Genomic DNA, 15,943 nt, shown 5'->3' with positions numbered 1-15,943 from the left:
GGGTGCAAATCGAAAACTCGAGGGGGGGTGTGCAAATCGAAAGTTTGAGGGGGGGGGGGTGCAAATCGAAAATTTGAAAGTTTGTCCCTGGGAAGGGTCTCTATGCCTCTGGGGGGGGGGGGTGACACCATTAAGTGCCGCACCGGGTGACACCCGACCTCGCTACGCCACTGTAAAGGTCCCTACCTGATGGGTGTGTGTGTGTGTGTGTGTTGGGGGGTGGGGGGTAGGGGGAGTGGGTTCCGGTGTGCACTTATTTAAAGGGAATATAAATGATGGGTGTTTGTTCTAGTGTATCCGATGGATAACTATTTGATGGGTCCGTTCCTTATGGGTATTAACTTGAGCGGTACCTTATGTGTAACTTATGGGTTCTTATACGGTTTACCTAATATGTTTCAAGCTTATGGGTACCTATTTGATACATATATGATGAGTACCTATCTGATATATAGATATTGGGTACGTTCTTGACACATACTTGATGGTACCCACTTGATGCATACATGATGGGTACCCACTTGATACATTTATGATGGGTACCCACTTGATACATACATGATAGGTACCCACTAGATACATACTTGATGGGTACCAACTTCATTCACAAATGATGGGTACACACTTGATACATACATGATGGGTACCCACTTGATACATACTTGATGGGTACCCACTTGATTCATTTATGATGGGTACCCACTTGATACATACATGATGGGTACCTATTTGATACATACATGATGGATACCCATTTGATACATACTTGATGGGTACCCACTTCATGCAAAAATGATGGGTACCCACTTGATACATACATGATGGGTACCCACTTGATACATTTATGATAGGTACCCACTTGATGCATACACGATAGGTACCCACTAGATACATACTTGATGGGTACCCACTTGATACATTTATGATGGGTACCCACTTGAAACATACATGATGGGTACCCACTTGATATATACATGATGGGTACCCACTTGATATATACATGATGGGTACCCACTTGATATATACATGATAGGTACCCACTTGATACATACATGATGGGTACCCACTTGATACATACATGATGGGTACCCACTTGATACATTTATGATGGGTACCCACTAGATACATACATGATGGGTACCCACTTGATTCATTTATGATGGGTACCCACTAGATACATACATGATGGGTACCCACTTGATACATACTTGATGGTACCCACTTGATACATACATGATGGGTACCCACTTGATACATTTATGATGGGTACCCACTAGATACATACATGATGGGTACCCACTTGATTCATTTATGATGGGTACCCACTTGATACATACATGATAGGTACCCACTAGATACATACTTGATGGGTACCAACTTCATTCACAAATGATGGGTACACACTTGATACATACATGATGGGTACCCACTTGATACATACTTGATGGGTACCCACTTGATTCATTTATGATGGGTACCCACTTGATACATACATGATGGGTACCTATTTGATACATACATGATGGATACCCATTTGATACATACTTGATGGGTACCCACTTCATGCAAAAATGATGGGTACCCACTTGATACATACATGATGGGTACCCACTTGATACATTTATGATAGGTACCCACTTGATGCATACACGATAGGTACCCACTAGATACATACTTGATGGGTACCCACTTGATACATTTATGATGGGTACCCACTTGATACATACATGATGGGTACGTATTTGATACATACATGATGGATACCCATTTGATACATACTTGATGGGTACCCACTTCATGCAAAAATGATGGGTACCCACTTGATACATACATGATGGGTACCCACTTGATACATACATGATGGTACCTATTTGATATATACATGATGGGTACCCATTTGATACATACTTGATGGGTACCCACTTGATACATTTATGATGGGTACCCATTAGATACATGCATGATGGGTACCCATTTGATACTTACATGATGGGTACCCACTAGATACATTTATGATGGGTACCCACTTGAAACATACATGATGGGTACCCACTTGATATATACATGATGGGTACCCACTTGATATATACATGATGGGTACCCACTTGATATATACATGATAGGTACCCACTTGATATATACATGATGGGTACCCACTTGATATATACATGATGGGTACCCATTTGATACATACATGATGGGAACCCATTGATACATACATGATGGGTACCCACTTGGTACATACATGATGGGTACCCACTTGATACATACATGATGGGTACCCACTTGATACATACATGATGGGTACCCAATTAATACATACATGATGGGTACCCACTTCATGCAAAAATGATGGTACCCACTTGATACATACATGATGGGTACCCACTTGATACATGCATGATGGGTACCCACTTGATACATACATGATTTTTACCCACTTGATACATACATGATGGGTACCCACTTGATACATACATGATGGGTACCCACTTGATACATACATGATGGGTACCCACTTGATACATACATGATGGGTACCCACTTGATACATACATGATGGGTACCCACTTGATACATACATGATGGGTACCCATTTGATACATACATGATGGGTACCCACTTGATACATACATGATGGGTACCCACTTGATTCATACATGATGGGTACCCACTTGATACATGTCTGACACGCTAAAATAGACAATAGAAATGTCGGCTTATAGTTTAAAAAAAAACATAAAAAATCTCTGCAAATTTGAGATCTATAATATAAATTCTTAAAATATTAATTTTTTTTCATTCTTTAAAGCTTTAATTTTTCATAATTTAAAAAACTAAAGTCTGTTTAAAAGAAGAAATGAAATTTAACATTTTACTATGCAATATCAACTATGTGGCCTCACTCGGCCACATTGCTTATTCTATTTTGAAAAGTATGATTCATTCAAAATATTGTTGGTTTGTTGAAAATATTTCGAAACAGCAACTCACGAATTGAATATCGATAATTTGCACACGATTAAAACAACTTATAGCCTGAATTGTGTGTATCAAACGGAACAAAGAACTACTTAAAATCATCAATTTTATTTGAATTTTTTTTTTTTACTTCTTTTTGCGCAAAACTAATTTAAAAAAAAAATTAAATAAAAACTCTCGTTGTTCACGCCGACTAGCACGGGGCACGTCATTAAGCTAATTGAATGAAATCGTGTCATAATTATCTCCCTTTAGAAAATTTAAGAAAAAAAAATATAGTTGTGTAATTTATTCGTATTTGACAGCTGTAGAGCTTGCCATTGTTACATTTGTATATATGAACATGAATTGTATATGTGAATTTAAACTGTAAACGTGAATTTTACATACTGAAAGTTTAAACTCAAATCCAATTAACAAAAAAAATTTTTTATTAAAAATAAAATCCCAGCGTCCCAATTTCGAAAATTTTTAAACCCCAGTTTACGTTAATTTAAAAAAAAAAAACAACAACAATTAAATAACATATTCTGTACTGCTTTTACGGAATAGCCTAGCGGTAGAGCGTTAGACTGTTAACCTGAAAGTCGCGATTTCGAATCTGGGTTCGATTCAAATTCACCCGCACATAGTTTCTTTAGGGTATCAGACCCAACCACACCCCTCCTTTCCCCAGCAGTTCCAGTGCCCCCACCTCTCCCGATATAGAAAAAAAAATATACTTCTATCATTTAACACCCCCCCCTCACTTTGAAGTTTCAAGTACCCCCACTCCCCCATCCCTTTAAAGAGGGGGCACTTGATTTGCCTTTTTACACATAATTTACTTAACTAGTTATCCATTAATACTTATCCAAAGAAAATCCTTTTATTTTGCTTTTTTAGCGCATATATTTAAAGCTTTTTATTGTAAACATTTTTCAAGCTTAATTTAAAATAAAATATATGTGGGTGCTTTATGTCAAATTATTTACAGATAAAATTAACAAAAGCATAGGCGGTCAACAAACTGTAAACCAGTAGTTCTTAAACTGTGTTCGATCGAACCCCAGTGTTTGGTGAATTAGTCACATGGGATCGGCGCAGGTCAAGACACTCCCCCAACTCCTAAGATTCACGATCGGATTTTTTCAGTGCGGACGATAAAACTGTTAAGAAGAAGGATCCGGTGAATCCGCATTTGAAACGGGTGGGGTTCGGTACCCCCAAAAAGGTTAAGAACTACTGAAGTATCAATAGCGTCGCTGTTTATAACTACAGGGTATATCGTGTAGGTAGATTCCACCGTGCTTTGCTTCAGTCCATATTTTGTGAGCTGAGTTCCGTTCTGTGACCTGTAATGGCATCATTATGGTAGGGAGCAGCTCAATTGTTTTAAGGGATCATCTTACTGACAGTGCGGTGTATAGGAGAATGGTCGTTAAGTGTGGCTTAGTGGTAAGAGCGTTGTTGAGATTGGAATCATGTTAGTTAGAAGAAGGATTAGGGGTGGGGGGGGGGAGGTTTCTCTACATGCACATGCATTAACGTATGAGGGGTGGGGCAGGATAAGGATTATGCAACAACCCCCCACTTACACATGTAAAACTAAATACTATTATTGGTAAAAGAACAAAAAAAAATAAACCGGTAGTGATCTCCCCTAAACTTTCTCGAATATTCTTATATAAAACAACAGGGGATGGTAACTGGGGATATAGTTATGATTTTTAATCCATTTTAAATACTTAAACTTTTAAAAATAGAATAGAATCTCAGTAAAAAACAATTGCGCACCAAGCGAACGCCTAATAAAGGTGTGTATAATAGTGCGCAATAGTATTAGTACTTAATAAATTTACATTAGTTTTTTGAGAAATCGGAAGTAGCGTAAATTACTACTTCCGGTCAACGGAAGCTACTCAAAATTTAACATAAGGTAGAGAATTAGATCTTATACTTACTTGTGGAATTTCATTTATCTATCTGAAATAGTACTCAAGTTATAGGCTTTTGAAAAATTCAAAGTAGAAAAAGTACCACTTCCGGTTATTGAAAATCGCTCAAAAGTTGATACGGATCTACGATTTTGATAAAATACTTATATATGAAATTTCATCAACCTAGCTGTAACGGTACTCAAGTTATCGTGTTTACACACGGACACACACACACACAGACACACAGACATACGGACAGAATTGCAAAGCCCAGTTTTTCAGACTGGATTACGCATAAAACCTCTTAGTTTTGATAAATCTGGATTGATAATTTTTGCCCGATTAAAATAAGTCCTCTAAACTTCGGATGTGATGAAGGACTGAGGTGTAATACGGTGAAAGATGTTAAAATTTCAAGAGATTTTTGTGCACGATTACAATACTTTCTCTATACTTCGTATATACGAGAAAGTAATGAAAACGAAAATGAAAGTCATTACACAATTTCAGCAAACGTTTAAAACAAAGAAGATATTGAACAATATGTGCCCTTTACTATGTTACTCAATATTGCTAAAAATTACTCATCTCCCCCCTCCGTTCTTTCCCGTTCTTTCCCTCTCTCTTCCTCTTCCCTGCGCATTCCTACGCCCTCCCTTCACACCCTCCCTCCTTAACTTTCCAAGTCCGCCCGTCCCTATTCGTCTTTCTCTCTGTTTCTTCTTAGCTGCCCCTCCTACTTCCCTTCACCCTCACTTCTCATCTTCTCTTGAACATCCCGTCCTTTCTCTTCCGCCCCTGTACCTTTCCTCTCTCTTCCTCTTCCTTGCGCATTCCTACGCCCTCCCTCCTTAACCTTCCAAACACACACCATAGCTACCCCTCCTATTTCTTCCCCCTAAGCTCTCTCCTCATTCTCATCCTCTTTTAACCTCCCATCCTTTCTCTTCCTTCTCCCCGAACCTCAACAGAGCCCTAATCATTTCTCTTCGCCCCAAGTCCCCCACCCTCTTTTCCTCTCACGCACCTCTGTCTCCTTCTCCTCCCCACAAATCCCTAGCTGCCCCACTTCCCTCTCCCATCCTCTCCCCCACCCCCCCCCCCCCCCCCCACCCCGCTTCACCCCAGACTCATGATTCTGTCTGTAACTGTGATCCAAGGGTAATTAAAAACTGAAATAGAGTTGACAAAAGTCTTAGCGGTTTTCATGACATAAGCTTTTGTTTGCCGTTGCGCACACGAGTTCTCCCCCTTGATCATCAGTTACCCCCCTTCCCCCTTTGTGTAATATGTGCTTCTAAACTGAGCCATGGAATCACAATAATCGCTCTTCATTCTTTTTTTTTTAATTTGAGGTTATTTAAATCTATAATTGGCTTTGATTAGCAGAGAATTGCCCAACGTAAAAAAAATAAATGAGAATGATTAATCAGATCCGGACTCTAATTGTAGAACTCTTTAACTTTTGCTTTAATTTTTCTTCCCCAAGTATAAAGAAATTATATGTGGACATTACATTTTTTTTAGGCATATTCAATAGTCATTGTGCATTATTTCATTTTATAACCTCGACATTTTATTTATTGTTACAAGAAAGTTTTCTGAGATAAATTTGGATGTAATCCTATTTTAAGGTCTGTAAGGCGGCATCCTGTGGGTATTGTAGAGCAATAGTGCGCACAAATCACATGACAATTGGGTGCATTAAATAACTGCAGCTATGGAATCACAATGATTGCCAACTGTTTGGAATAAAATGGCAGATGAGCTTTGTTTCATACACGATCGTAGAAAGTAAGAATACAGACAAACTCTACATCTCCTGCACATTTGCGTATATATGAGGTTTTATAATACAAATGTATGTTTCAAAATTCTGTCATGGTTTTGTCGAGCTTTAAAGCAAATATTTAAATTGCAATTTAAACATTTTACACGATTTTTTTTGGAATAAGCTAAAGCTATTTTAACTATTGTATCAACAAGATCATTTGAAGGACTATGTTTAAAAAATAAAACCATGCTTATAAAACGATTGTGGTTTTAAATAAAATCCATCTTTACACGTACGCACTTATCAATAAAAATATACGTATAATTTTACGTATATTGTTGGCAGCATGGTTTAATTTTCTTTCATTTTGTTGATTTCGTTCTGTCTTTTTCTGGCAGCTTGCCAATGTGGTCACTCTGTTGAGCGTTCAGTCATTGTCAACACTAATTTATCAGTGTCACCCTGAAGGGGTCTTTAGCATTAGATCAGGAATTCAGTACTGACAGCTGACGTTTCAAAGTCACAAAGTCAATCTGTTAATCTTCTTTATTATAGTATGGGAGGTGTTGGAAGGCAAAACACTATATATATATATATATGTATATGTATATATATATATATATATACATATATATATACATATATATATATATATATTATATATATATATATATATATATATATATATATATATATATATATATATATATATATATATATTTATTTATATATATATATATATAATACATAAAAATTAAATAATAAAACAAATAATTAATGTTTAACTCAAAAGAGAGCTTCATAAAAGTTGTAAAATAGTAGTACGTAGATATATAGAAAAAAAAAGAATTAGGTCTACTGAAGAGATTTTCGTCTACTTCTAACCCCCCCCCCATAAATCTCTTCAAAAGACAGCCGTAATCGGCCGGCAACTCTAAAACCGTCCCGAACATTTAACGTCTTCACTTCAACTTGAATAGCTGTAATTAGACGCTGTGCGTTATTGGCAAGGTTCGGTCATTAGACCACACAAAATGTCTGGCCCCCTGAATGGGCCTCTCATTATAGGCTTATGTTATCATTTCCCAAGCCGTAAAGCCGTCTCGTAGTATCTGAAAGGGCTTTTACACTCGAATGTTTTCGTCGTTTGTGTTTTTATTTTAAACGGGATTAACGGCGGTTAAAATAAAACGTACAGAAAAGGACGGGTTTTACTTAAAGACAAATTGAAACCTTTTTTTTTTTTAAATACGGGACAAAAACGAAACAAAGTTCATTTTAGATTTTAAAAAAAAAGTTTTTAAATTTTAAAACATAGCGTTTATTAAATTGAACATCGACAAAAATTACTTGAAATTGAACATTACTTTACCGTTAAAAATGTGTTCTATTAAAGAACTTTTACATGTAAGGGTCGAATAATTAGAACAATTTTGGAACTATTTCCGATGCTCAAGAAAATATAAATAATATCACGGAATTTGACAGATTATTTCTACTTCAATTGACAACTAAAACCGAAAATCAACAGTAACACGGAAATGAATTTCCACTTGCTATTTTTACACTACGGATATTTCCTTTGTTTACTATTTCATTACTGCTCTAACAATAAAACATTGTTTTTCCAGTTAATTTTTCTTGAACTCAAGTGACCCGTACAATCAACATTCTGAGCACCACCATGAAGGTCAAGGACTCCAACATCCTTCTCTCCATCCTCATCATCTCCCTGGCCATGACGTCATCGGCACGCGCACCCAGGCGCAACCGGAACCGCGTGCAGCTGAGGGACTCGCAGGTCGAGGATGACGTGGAGGGCGACCAGTGCATGCTGGAGGTCACGTGCCGAGACGGCAAGAGCCAGCCCGTCAGTCTGCCCATCAGGGGACCCCGGGGCCCCGCTGGAAAACCAGGGACCCCCGGCTTTCCCGGTAAACAAGGACCCCCGGGCCTACCAGGGAATGCCAGTAAGTTAAAGTTTGCTTTTATTTTCTTTAAGAGCCAGTATGGCGAAGATTTGAAGCAAATAAAGCACTGTTGTGCCCCCTTACCCAGCCTCCAAGCACTTCACATTACCAAAGACAGACTCTTTCAATTGAATATGACGTCACGAAGTCTCGTTCAACCCACTAAATTACTGTAAACAAGACTAGTTTTTCAGCACTGTTGCTCTTGATATCATATCAAATAAATTCTTCATTAGTGCTTTAATCCCTCCCTCATTTCGTGTAACTAAAGTCATAAACCCTCTTTATGTTTGGTGCCACAAATGGATGACCCGTCATGGATCATAAATATCGCTAAAGTCATATGCTCCCCTTGTTTTCGATGCCACACAATTATGGTTTCTGTGTTTTTTCAGACTTTTTTCTCCGTTGGGTGGGGGTAGGTGGGTGGGCACTTTAAGCTTTCAAGGTTGGAGAGCGGACTAAATTTTGCGGTGGGGGTAAAAGTATATATTTTCTATATAAAATTTGTGGTGGTGGTGGGCTCTGGTAAAATATAAAGAATATATTTTCTATATAAATTCTATTTCGTTTGGGATGAGCGTGGGGGGTCATGCTTCGGACCAAGCCCCCTCCCCCCCCCCCCCCAAAAAAAAAAAGAGATGCCTGAAAAAAACAGTGTATGGATGACCCTTCATGTGTCAATGTTTGCTTGTTAACTGTTTTAACATCACCACACCGAACATACACAATTTGTTGAGGGGGGGGGTATAACCACTGTTACCGTACTGGGTGACACCCATCCTAGTGCCGCCACTGTCTAGATCACCAATGTCCGCGATTGTGAGTAGACCAACATACCATCCCCAAGAACTCCGTATGGGCGAGGTAATGGGTATTGTATCAATAAGTTATATACTAAAGACTAATTAGCAGAAGAAAACACCAAAACGCTCCAATAATGTTTATTAATAGGAACTCATGTACTCGTAAAGCAATACATAAGGGATGTATTCAAGTTTTTGAATATTTAATGACATATTGTAATCAAATAAGTTTTTATTCATGATAAGACGGTCTTTTCTATCTAAATCTTAAGGTTTCTTGTATATACACCGTTCATCAAGATAAAATAAAAAACTTTTTTTTTCTAAGTTGCAACTTGCTCTTTTTTACCATAACACATCCGCTGTCTCTATAAAAAAAATTATTTGATTAGAAGTAACGGATATTGTATATTTAAATAATGAATTGTGGAACGTTCCTTTAAAACATACAGGCTAACAGAGGAATCCGTGAACTGATTCGGTCTTGTTACACACGAAGATGTCTAAAGAAAATGTCACTAAGTGCCACTCATAGTTTTTATTTTATATTGAGAAAAAGACTAGTTAATAAACAAATGTTTCAACCACTTAGATTGTATGCATACAATAAACCCTACCTATAGCCTTAAGTTTACATTAAGTTTACAATAAACTCTACTTATAACGGAATGGGTAAATTTACTAAGGCGGTATCTGTTTTGTTGCTGATGAAAACTGGTTCTTACTACACTTAAGATTTTAAATTGTAAACATTGAATGCAATATCTGTAAGTTAAAGCTAGACAACTTTTAATTTTGTGGCTCCATGGGAGTGGAGGTGGGGAGTGGGGAGGGGGTGAGGGAGGCTGGGTATAATCCCTCCTATTAGCCCCGAGGTTGTGCCAGTTAAGATCTTGTTGCTTACAGCCGGTGGTCTGGGTGTGGGTGTGTGTGTGTGTGTGTGGGGGGGGGGGGGGGTGCTGACATATTTCCGAAAGGGGGGAGGAAGACGACGACGACACTAGATGAAGAATATATTTCATATATAAATTTATATTTCTTCACCTCCCCCCCCACCACTGAAAAAATGCCATGAAAGAAACTCTGCCCACAGCTGTGAGAACCGCTGACGGTAACAGAACAGTCTCTCTTTCAGCCGGCCGTGACGTCGATGATGTAGTCAGGGTCGCCTTCTTCGCTGGCCTGAGCAGCAACACGGGTCCCGTGGACAAGAACGTCGACCTGGTGTTCGACAAGGTCGTCACAAACCTGGGCGAGGCCTTCAACAAGGACACGGGAAGATTTACCGCCCCTTTCAACGGAACCTACGCTTTCTCTGTAACCATAGCTGCCCAAGGGAGACAACGGGTAAAATGTTTTGTAATTGCTTTCGACTAGTCCAGCAGGAGTTTAGACTCCTTGCTTTCTTTTTTTACTCAGTTATTTTTACCACGTTATTTATTTATTTTTAAATTTAAAAAACGTTTGCATGTACTTAGCATAATGTATTTAAAATTGAAAGTAGATAATAAATATACTACCGGAAAATAATTTGTTCAGTGAAATGTTAAAATAACCAAATGTGAAAATTTATGATACTGATTGCTTTACTAATAATGATCTTTAAATAATATTGTTCACGCAATTTGGGTTTTTAAATAGAGCTGAAATTAATTTGTGATTACAGAGAATTACAATGATAAAATTCTCAAGCAATCGGAAAAGTTATGTTATTACAACGAGACACATCAAATCAAACATTTTTCCCTTTCAAACATCTATATCTTTACAGTCCTCAAACAATTGTTTTTTTTTTTTTTGTTAATTCAATTGTTTTAAACATTTAAATCAGTAATAATAATTTGTTTGATAGTTTTACACAGCATCAAAGATATAAACATCAATTGTATATACAATAATCAAAGGGAGAAAATAAAATAGCATAAGAACTAGACTAAAATAAAGTGTGCAAACTCGGTTTCTCTTGACTGCTTAGTTTACTGTGCTCAGTCCTTAGCTGCGGAGTCAAAAATTTCAGCTCTAATTAAAAACCCAAATTCCACCCCCCCTCACCCATCACGCCAAAGGGAAAAAAATCCCTTGAATCATCATTTAATTACACGTTTGCATTTTCAGGTTGGGTTTATTTTTATTTTTGTATTAGATCTATGTATAAGTAAACCATCTTAAATGAGTTGAAAGTAGGCTACAAGTAAGAAAGAAATATTACTATTGTAAATCTGTATCAGTCCTCACAAGCCGGTGATGAAAACTGTAATACTAAAGCGAACACACAACTGACAATATAAATTACATGCCTGAGGCAAAAAAAAATAATTGTTCACGCAGTATAATGAGTTAGTACATACAATAAAATTGGAACGATACAGAGAAGATTAGCATGGCTCTCGCGCAGAGATGACACGCAGAATCGTAAAAATTTTTTAGAGTTTTGATTAATATAGCTACTCATACAATACACAAAGGATGACAGACAAATGAAAATAGCTACCAATTAATTAAGTGGTCTAATTTTTAGCACAATTTCCATACTGTCAATTGCGATTATTAACTCGTATATGGATGGATGTGTGTCCGCGCTTTAAGTCGTATCTCCTCCTCAACGAAGCAATATCGACGACTAGTTCCAAAAGCAAATATGTTAAGCAAGTTCCACGGATGCGGAATTCCTTCCTGGATTTCCCGGAAAAGCCAAAAAACCTCGAAAAAATGCAGTTTTTGGCCCATATCTCGGCAACCAGACCATTTAGCGACTTGAAACATTTACCAATCGATTTCTGCCATAATTTAGAACAATATTGCCGAAGAAAGTTTTCAAAAATATCCTTTCGATCGGTCACAAAAAATTAATTAAGGAAATTGCGCTTAAATTGTCACTAGACTTTTTATTAACTTGTTTTAAAATACGATGAATGTGTCAAAGACAAAACCTACTCCATGTTTCGAGCTATGCAGGTCTTAGTATACAAAGCTTCTATGCTTTATGAAGATATACAATTTTTGTTTTGTAAAGCTAGTAGCAATTGTTAAAAAGCATTGGATTGTAAATATAAGCTGTTAAATAATGAGTACGAGTCTAAAGCACGCTTCTGGGGTATCTCCAAGCTCTGATAGACGCCTAAGTCACGTTGTTGATAGTACAGATGGCTGGGCATTGAACTGACCACGGTAACCCCTATATGTACATGTACCAAGGTCACAGAAACATGTGAACTCTACTTCCTCTACTACAAGGACCCTATATTCAGAAAGAGCAACTACTTATTAAAAATCCTAAAGTACCCCTTCCCCCAAACTTTAACGAGGGCAGTAGAGTTTAACGTCTTTACTCGACTTCATCCTACTATTAATAATATTATCATCTTCTCCCGTTCGTGCCAAAGACACATGTCAGATGTTTCTGTGACCTCGACATATGAAGGGTTAGTGTGGTCAGCACTATGCTAACCGCCTTACTTTTACATAACGTGAGTTAGGTACCCATTAGAGCTGGGTGAACTCAGGGACGTTTTACTGAGTTGAACCCGGATTCAAAATCACTAACCTTGTTTTCTTTAATGTACTATTCAACTATTTTTCTTGACCTCCCCCCTCCCCCAGGCCGCAGTGGAGCTGCTGAACAACGGTAAGATGGTGTCCACAATCTGGGCCGAGAGCTTCCCCGTCTGGGCTTCCGCTTCCAACAGCGCCATCTTGAACATGGAGGCCGGCGACCAGGTGTGGCTGGTGCTCCTGAGCCGCGCCTCCTACCTGCACGGCTACATGTACTCTACCTTCTCGGGTCATTGCCTCTATCGGGGTCTTTGACGAAGGCTGGGATGGCCAGCCTAAGGCGATGCAACGCCTGAATCAGTTAGCGGAGAAGGGGCAGGATTTGGTGGGGAAGGGGTTGAGGGTGGAGCAGAATGATAACGGTGAGGGGAAGGGGGTGGGGAGGAGTGAGGGGAGAATAGGGGAGGAGGATTTTGAAGGGGTGGCGGATGAGAATTTAAAGGTGGAGGATAATACCGTGGTGAGGGAGGTGTTGGTGTACGGGGAGAACAAGACGGAGAAGGTGTACACGGTGACGGATGAGACGCAAAGGTCAAGGCCGGGGAAACACAACGGCACGAAGCATCACGGGAACAGGAGAAAAGACAAAACCGAGCCGGGTCAGAACCGGACGTCAACGCACCCCGGCAAGCACGGCGGCGATGAGAGCCGAGGCAAAGGGAACAAACCCAACCTCGATCTGACCGTGGAGCCGGCACACGGCGTGAATAAGCCGGCAGCCGGGCGAAAAACGTGCGGGAGAGACGCTAACATCTTTACCGTTTTAGACAAATGCGAGAACGTCAACACGGAGCTCGTCACCGGAAATTACCGAGTCAGCTCGGTAACGGCCCCTGCCGTGTCGCCAGAAAAGGGGAAGCAACCCAGCGAGCCGGCTTCGGCTAAGAAAATCTCCTCGGAGGGGAGTAAAAACAGTAATGGCCCCGCGTCCGGTCCCTCGCAAGATGGCAAAAACTATAGCAACAGAATACTGCAATTTAATTGGATTCTTTATGTTTTAGAGCTAATTGCATTGCACAGCTTTTTAGAGGTGTTTCGATAGATCTTATTCTATTTATATGTGATGTCCGTTTTTGTGTTTTAAAACGAAACAAAAAATTTGCTAGCCTACATTGTTTATATTTGTAATGCATCTTGTAAAAAAAAAAAGATTTTTTTTTTGCCAAAAGCATAAAGCTTTTATTTTAAAATACATGTTTGTTTTTCTTTGCCTTTTCCGAAAAAGGTGTCAGATGAAAACATTCTATAAATAGCCACCCTTCTCCATCGCTAAAATCGGAAATTAAATTATCACTGTCAGAAACGAAATCATCAATAATTAATTATCAGGTTATAACGGTAGAGATGATTAAATATATGATACAGCTTTTCTATACGTATATGATACGTCAAAATTGCGTCTCATACTGTAGCTGCAAGTAATTGTTGCACTTACTACTTATATATTTCTGCGAATTTTAATTAATTGTACATCAAATAGCTAGAGCTAGACTTGGGTGAAATAGAGTCTATCTAAATTTTACAGGAAATATTAGTGAAAGTACGGACTCGTTTTTAATTTCTAGTTGGAAATAAAGAAGCGTTATTGTATGCATAGAGATGCGTAGCGAGGGTGTATGTGTAAGAAAGATGGATGGGGTGGGGGTCAAAGTTTGGCAACATTAGTTTTTAGGAGGAGGTAAAGGAACGATAATATCAAAAACCCTTTTTTTGCTGCTTTGTATTTTAGAACGAATGGTGTAGGCTACAGTATCGTTGATGCTGTTATAGGTCACATAATAGCTGTAAAATTTGTAATACTTATGTGGTATGAATCCACAGCAACAATTAGCAATACTTAAGCTCGTGTGCTACAATATAATTTTCCAAGTCTAATACAAGATTTACAACTTACAGATGTATCTAAGTGTATTGTAAATAAGGTTACGATTATCAGAACAGTACCATTCTGTGTACAATAGGACCCGACTAGAAACATGTATCTGTTTTTTTTGGTGTTATTTCTGTACAAATTCATGTTACTATGTATTGTACATATTTACGTATATATATACATATATACGTATATTATCACACTTCTGATAACTTTCCAATACTTGCTTCACTTTGATTCACCTGTTTTATCTACGTGTATTATATAGTTGTATGTATTACATGCGGTAGTTTTCTAAATGTGGGTAGTTACATAGTGTTGACTATCATATAGAGGCGAAATTGTGTATTCAGCAATTTGAAATGGTTATTTATCGATAAACTCCTTTAGCAAACAAAAAGAAAAAACGTACGTTCATACTCGCGGGTTATACAACAGAAAAATAGAACATTTTTAACGTCTTGGCACAATTCAGAATTATAAAAATAATTATATTTTTGTAATGAATTTTTAAGACACAATTCTTTATATAAATGTTTAACACAAATTATTCCAAAAAACAATATTTTATTGAAAAAATTTTTTAGCGCATTGGACATTAATCTCTGTTTAATCTGTAGTTATCAGTCCAAAATTTCTAACTAGCAGACATTTTACGGCAGAAAGATGAATTAAATATCAAATGCAATATTAAAAAGTGATATATTTTTTTACATATTTTGCTTACTATTGTGACAAGTTACTACAGATTTGTGCAAAGTAACTCTATAAATTTAGAGTCGGGCATTCGTATAAATACGACAATCACATAGAGTAATAGGCAAAAACAATGGAGATCGAATATGATAATTTTTACCCTCCCCGCCCCAGCAACAATAATATATTTCTAGAAACGAAGAAAGAACTTTGAAGAGTTTTTATAAAATTAATGTACAGGGCGCATGCGCATAATGTATTGCTTGCTCTTGTTACTGCCGTGTACATAATTAATTAGAGAGATAATAAAGCAATAGACGCGTATGTTGTCGGTAGATCCATGTTCTATTTATATCACATCCTAATCATTT

General features: G+C 37.8%; 1 protein-coding gene and 1 non-coding gene across 2 annotated transcripts in view; both read left to right on the top strand.

Moving 5' to 3' along the window:
- LOC131929498 (C1q-related factor) overlaps nt 1-13,317 on the top strand; it is an 86,083-nt gene extending 72,766 nt beyond the window's left edge. Inside the window, exons 2-4 of the mRNA XM_059285751.1 lie at nt 8,307-8,645; nt 10,587-10,798; nt 13,052-13,317. Of these exons, the coding sequence (XP_059141734.1) occupies nt 8,360-8,645; nt 10,587-10,798; nt 13,052-13,258 (705 nt within the window). The 5' untranslated portion in view covers nt 8,307-8,359 and the 3' untranslated portion in view covers nt 13,259-13,317. The remainder of the gene's footprint in view (nt 1-8,306; nt 8,646-10,586; nt 10,799-13,051) is intronic.
- LOC131929508 (U6 spliceosomal RNA) lies at nt 11,779-11,884 on the top strand. The gene has a single exon (XR_009383975.1). It is a non-coding gene; the product is annotated as a U6 spliceosomal RNA (small nuclear RNA).
- Nucleotides 13,318-15,943: the final 2,626 nt, after the last annotated feature.

Source organism: Physella acuta, unplaced genomic scaffold, assembly GCF_028476545.2.
Source record: "Physella acuta isolate Inbredline_101_S28 unplaced genomic scaffold, ASM2847654v3 ptg001640l, whole genome shotgun sequence".
NCBI classification, from domain to species: domain Eukaryota; kingdom Metazoa; phylum Mollusca; class Gastropoda; family Physidae; genus Physella; species Physella acuta.
Note: the sequence above shows the minus strand (reverse complement) of the source record. Positions and strands in the feature narration are given on the sequence as shown.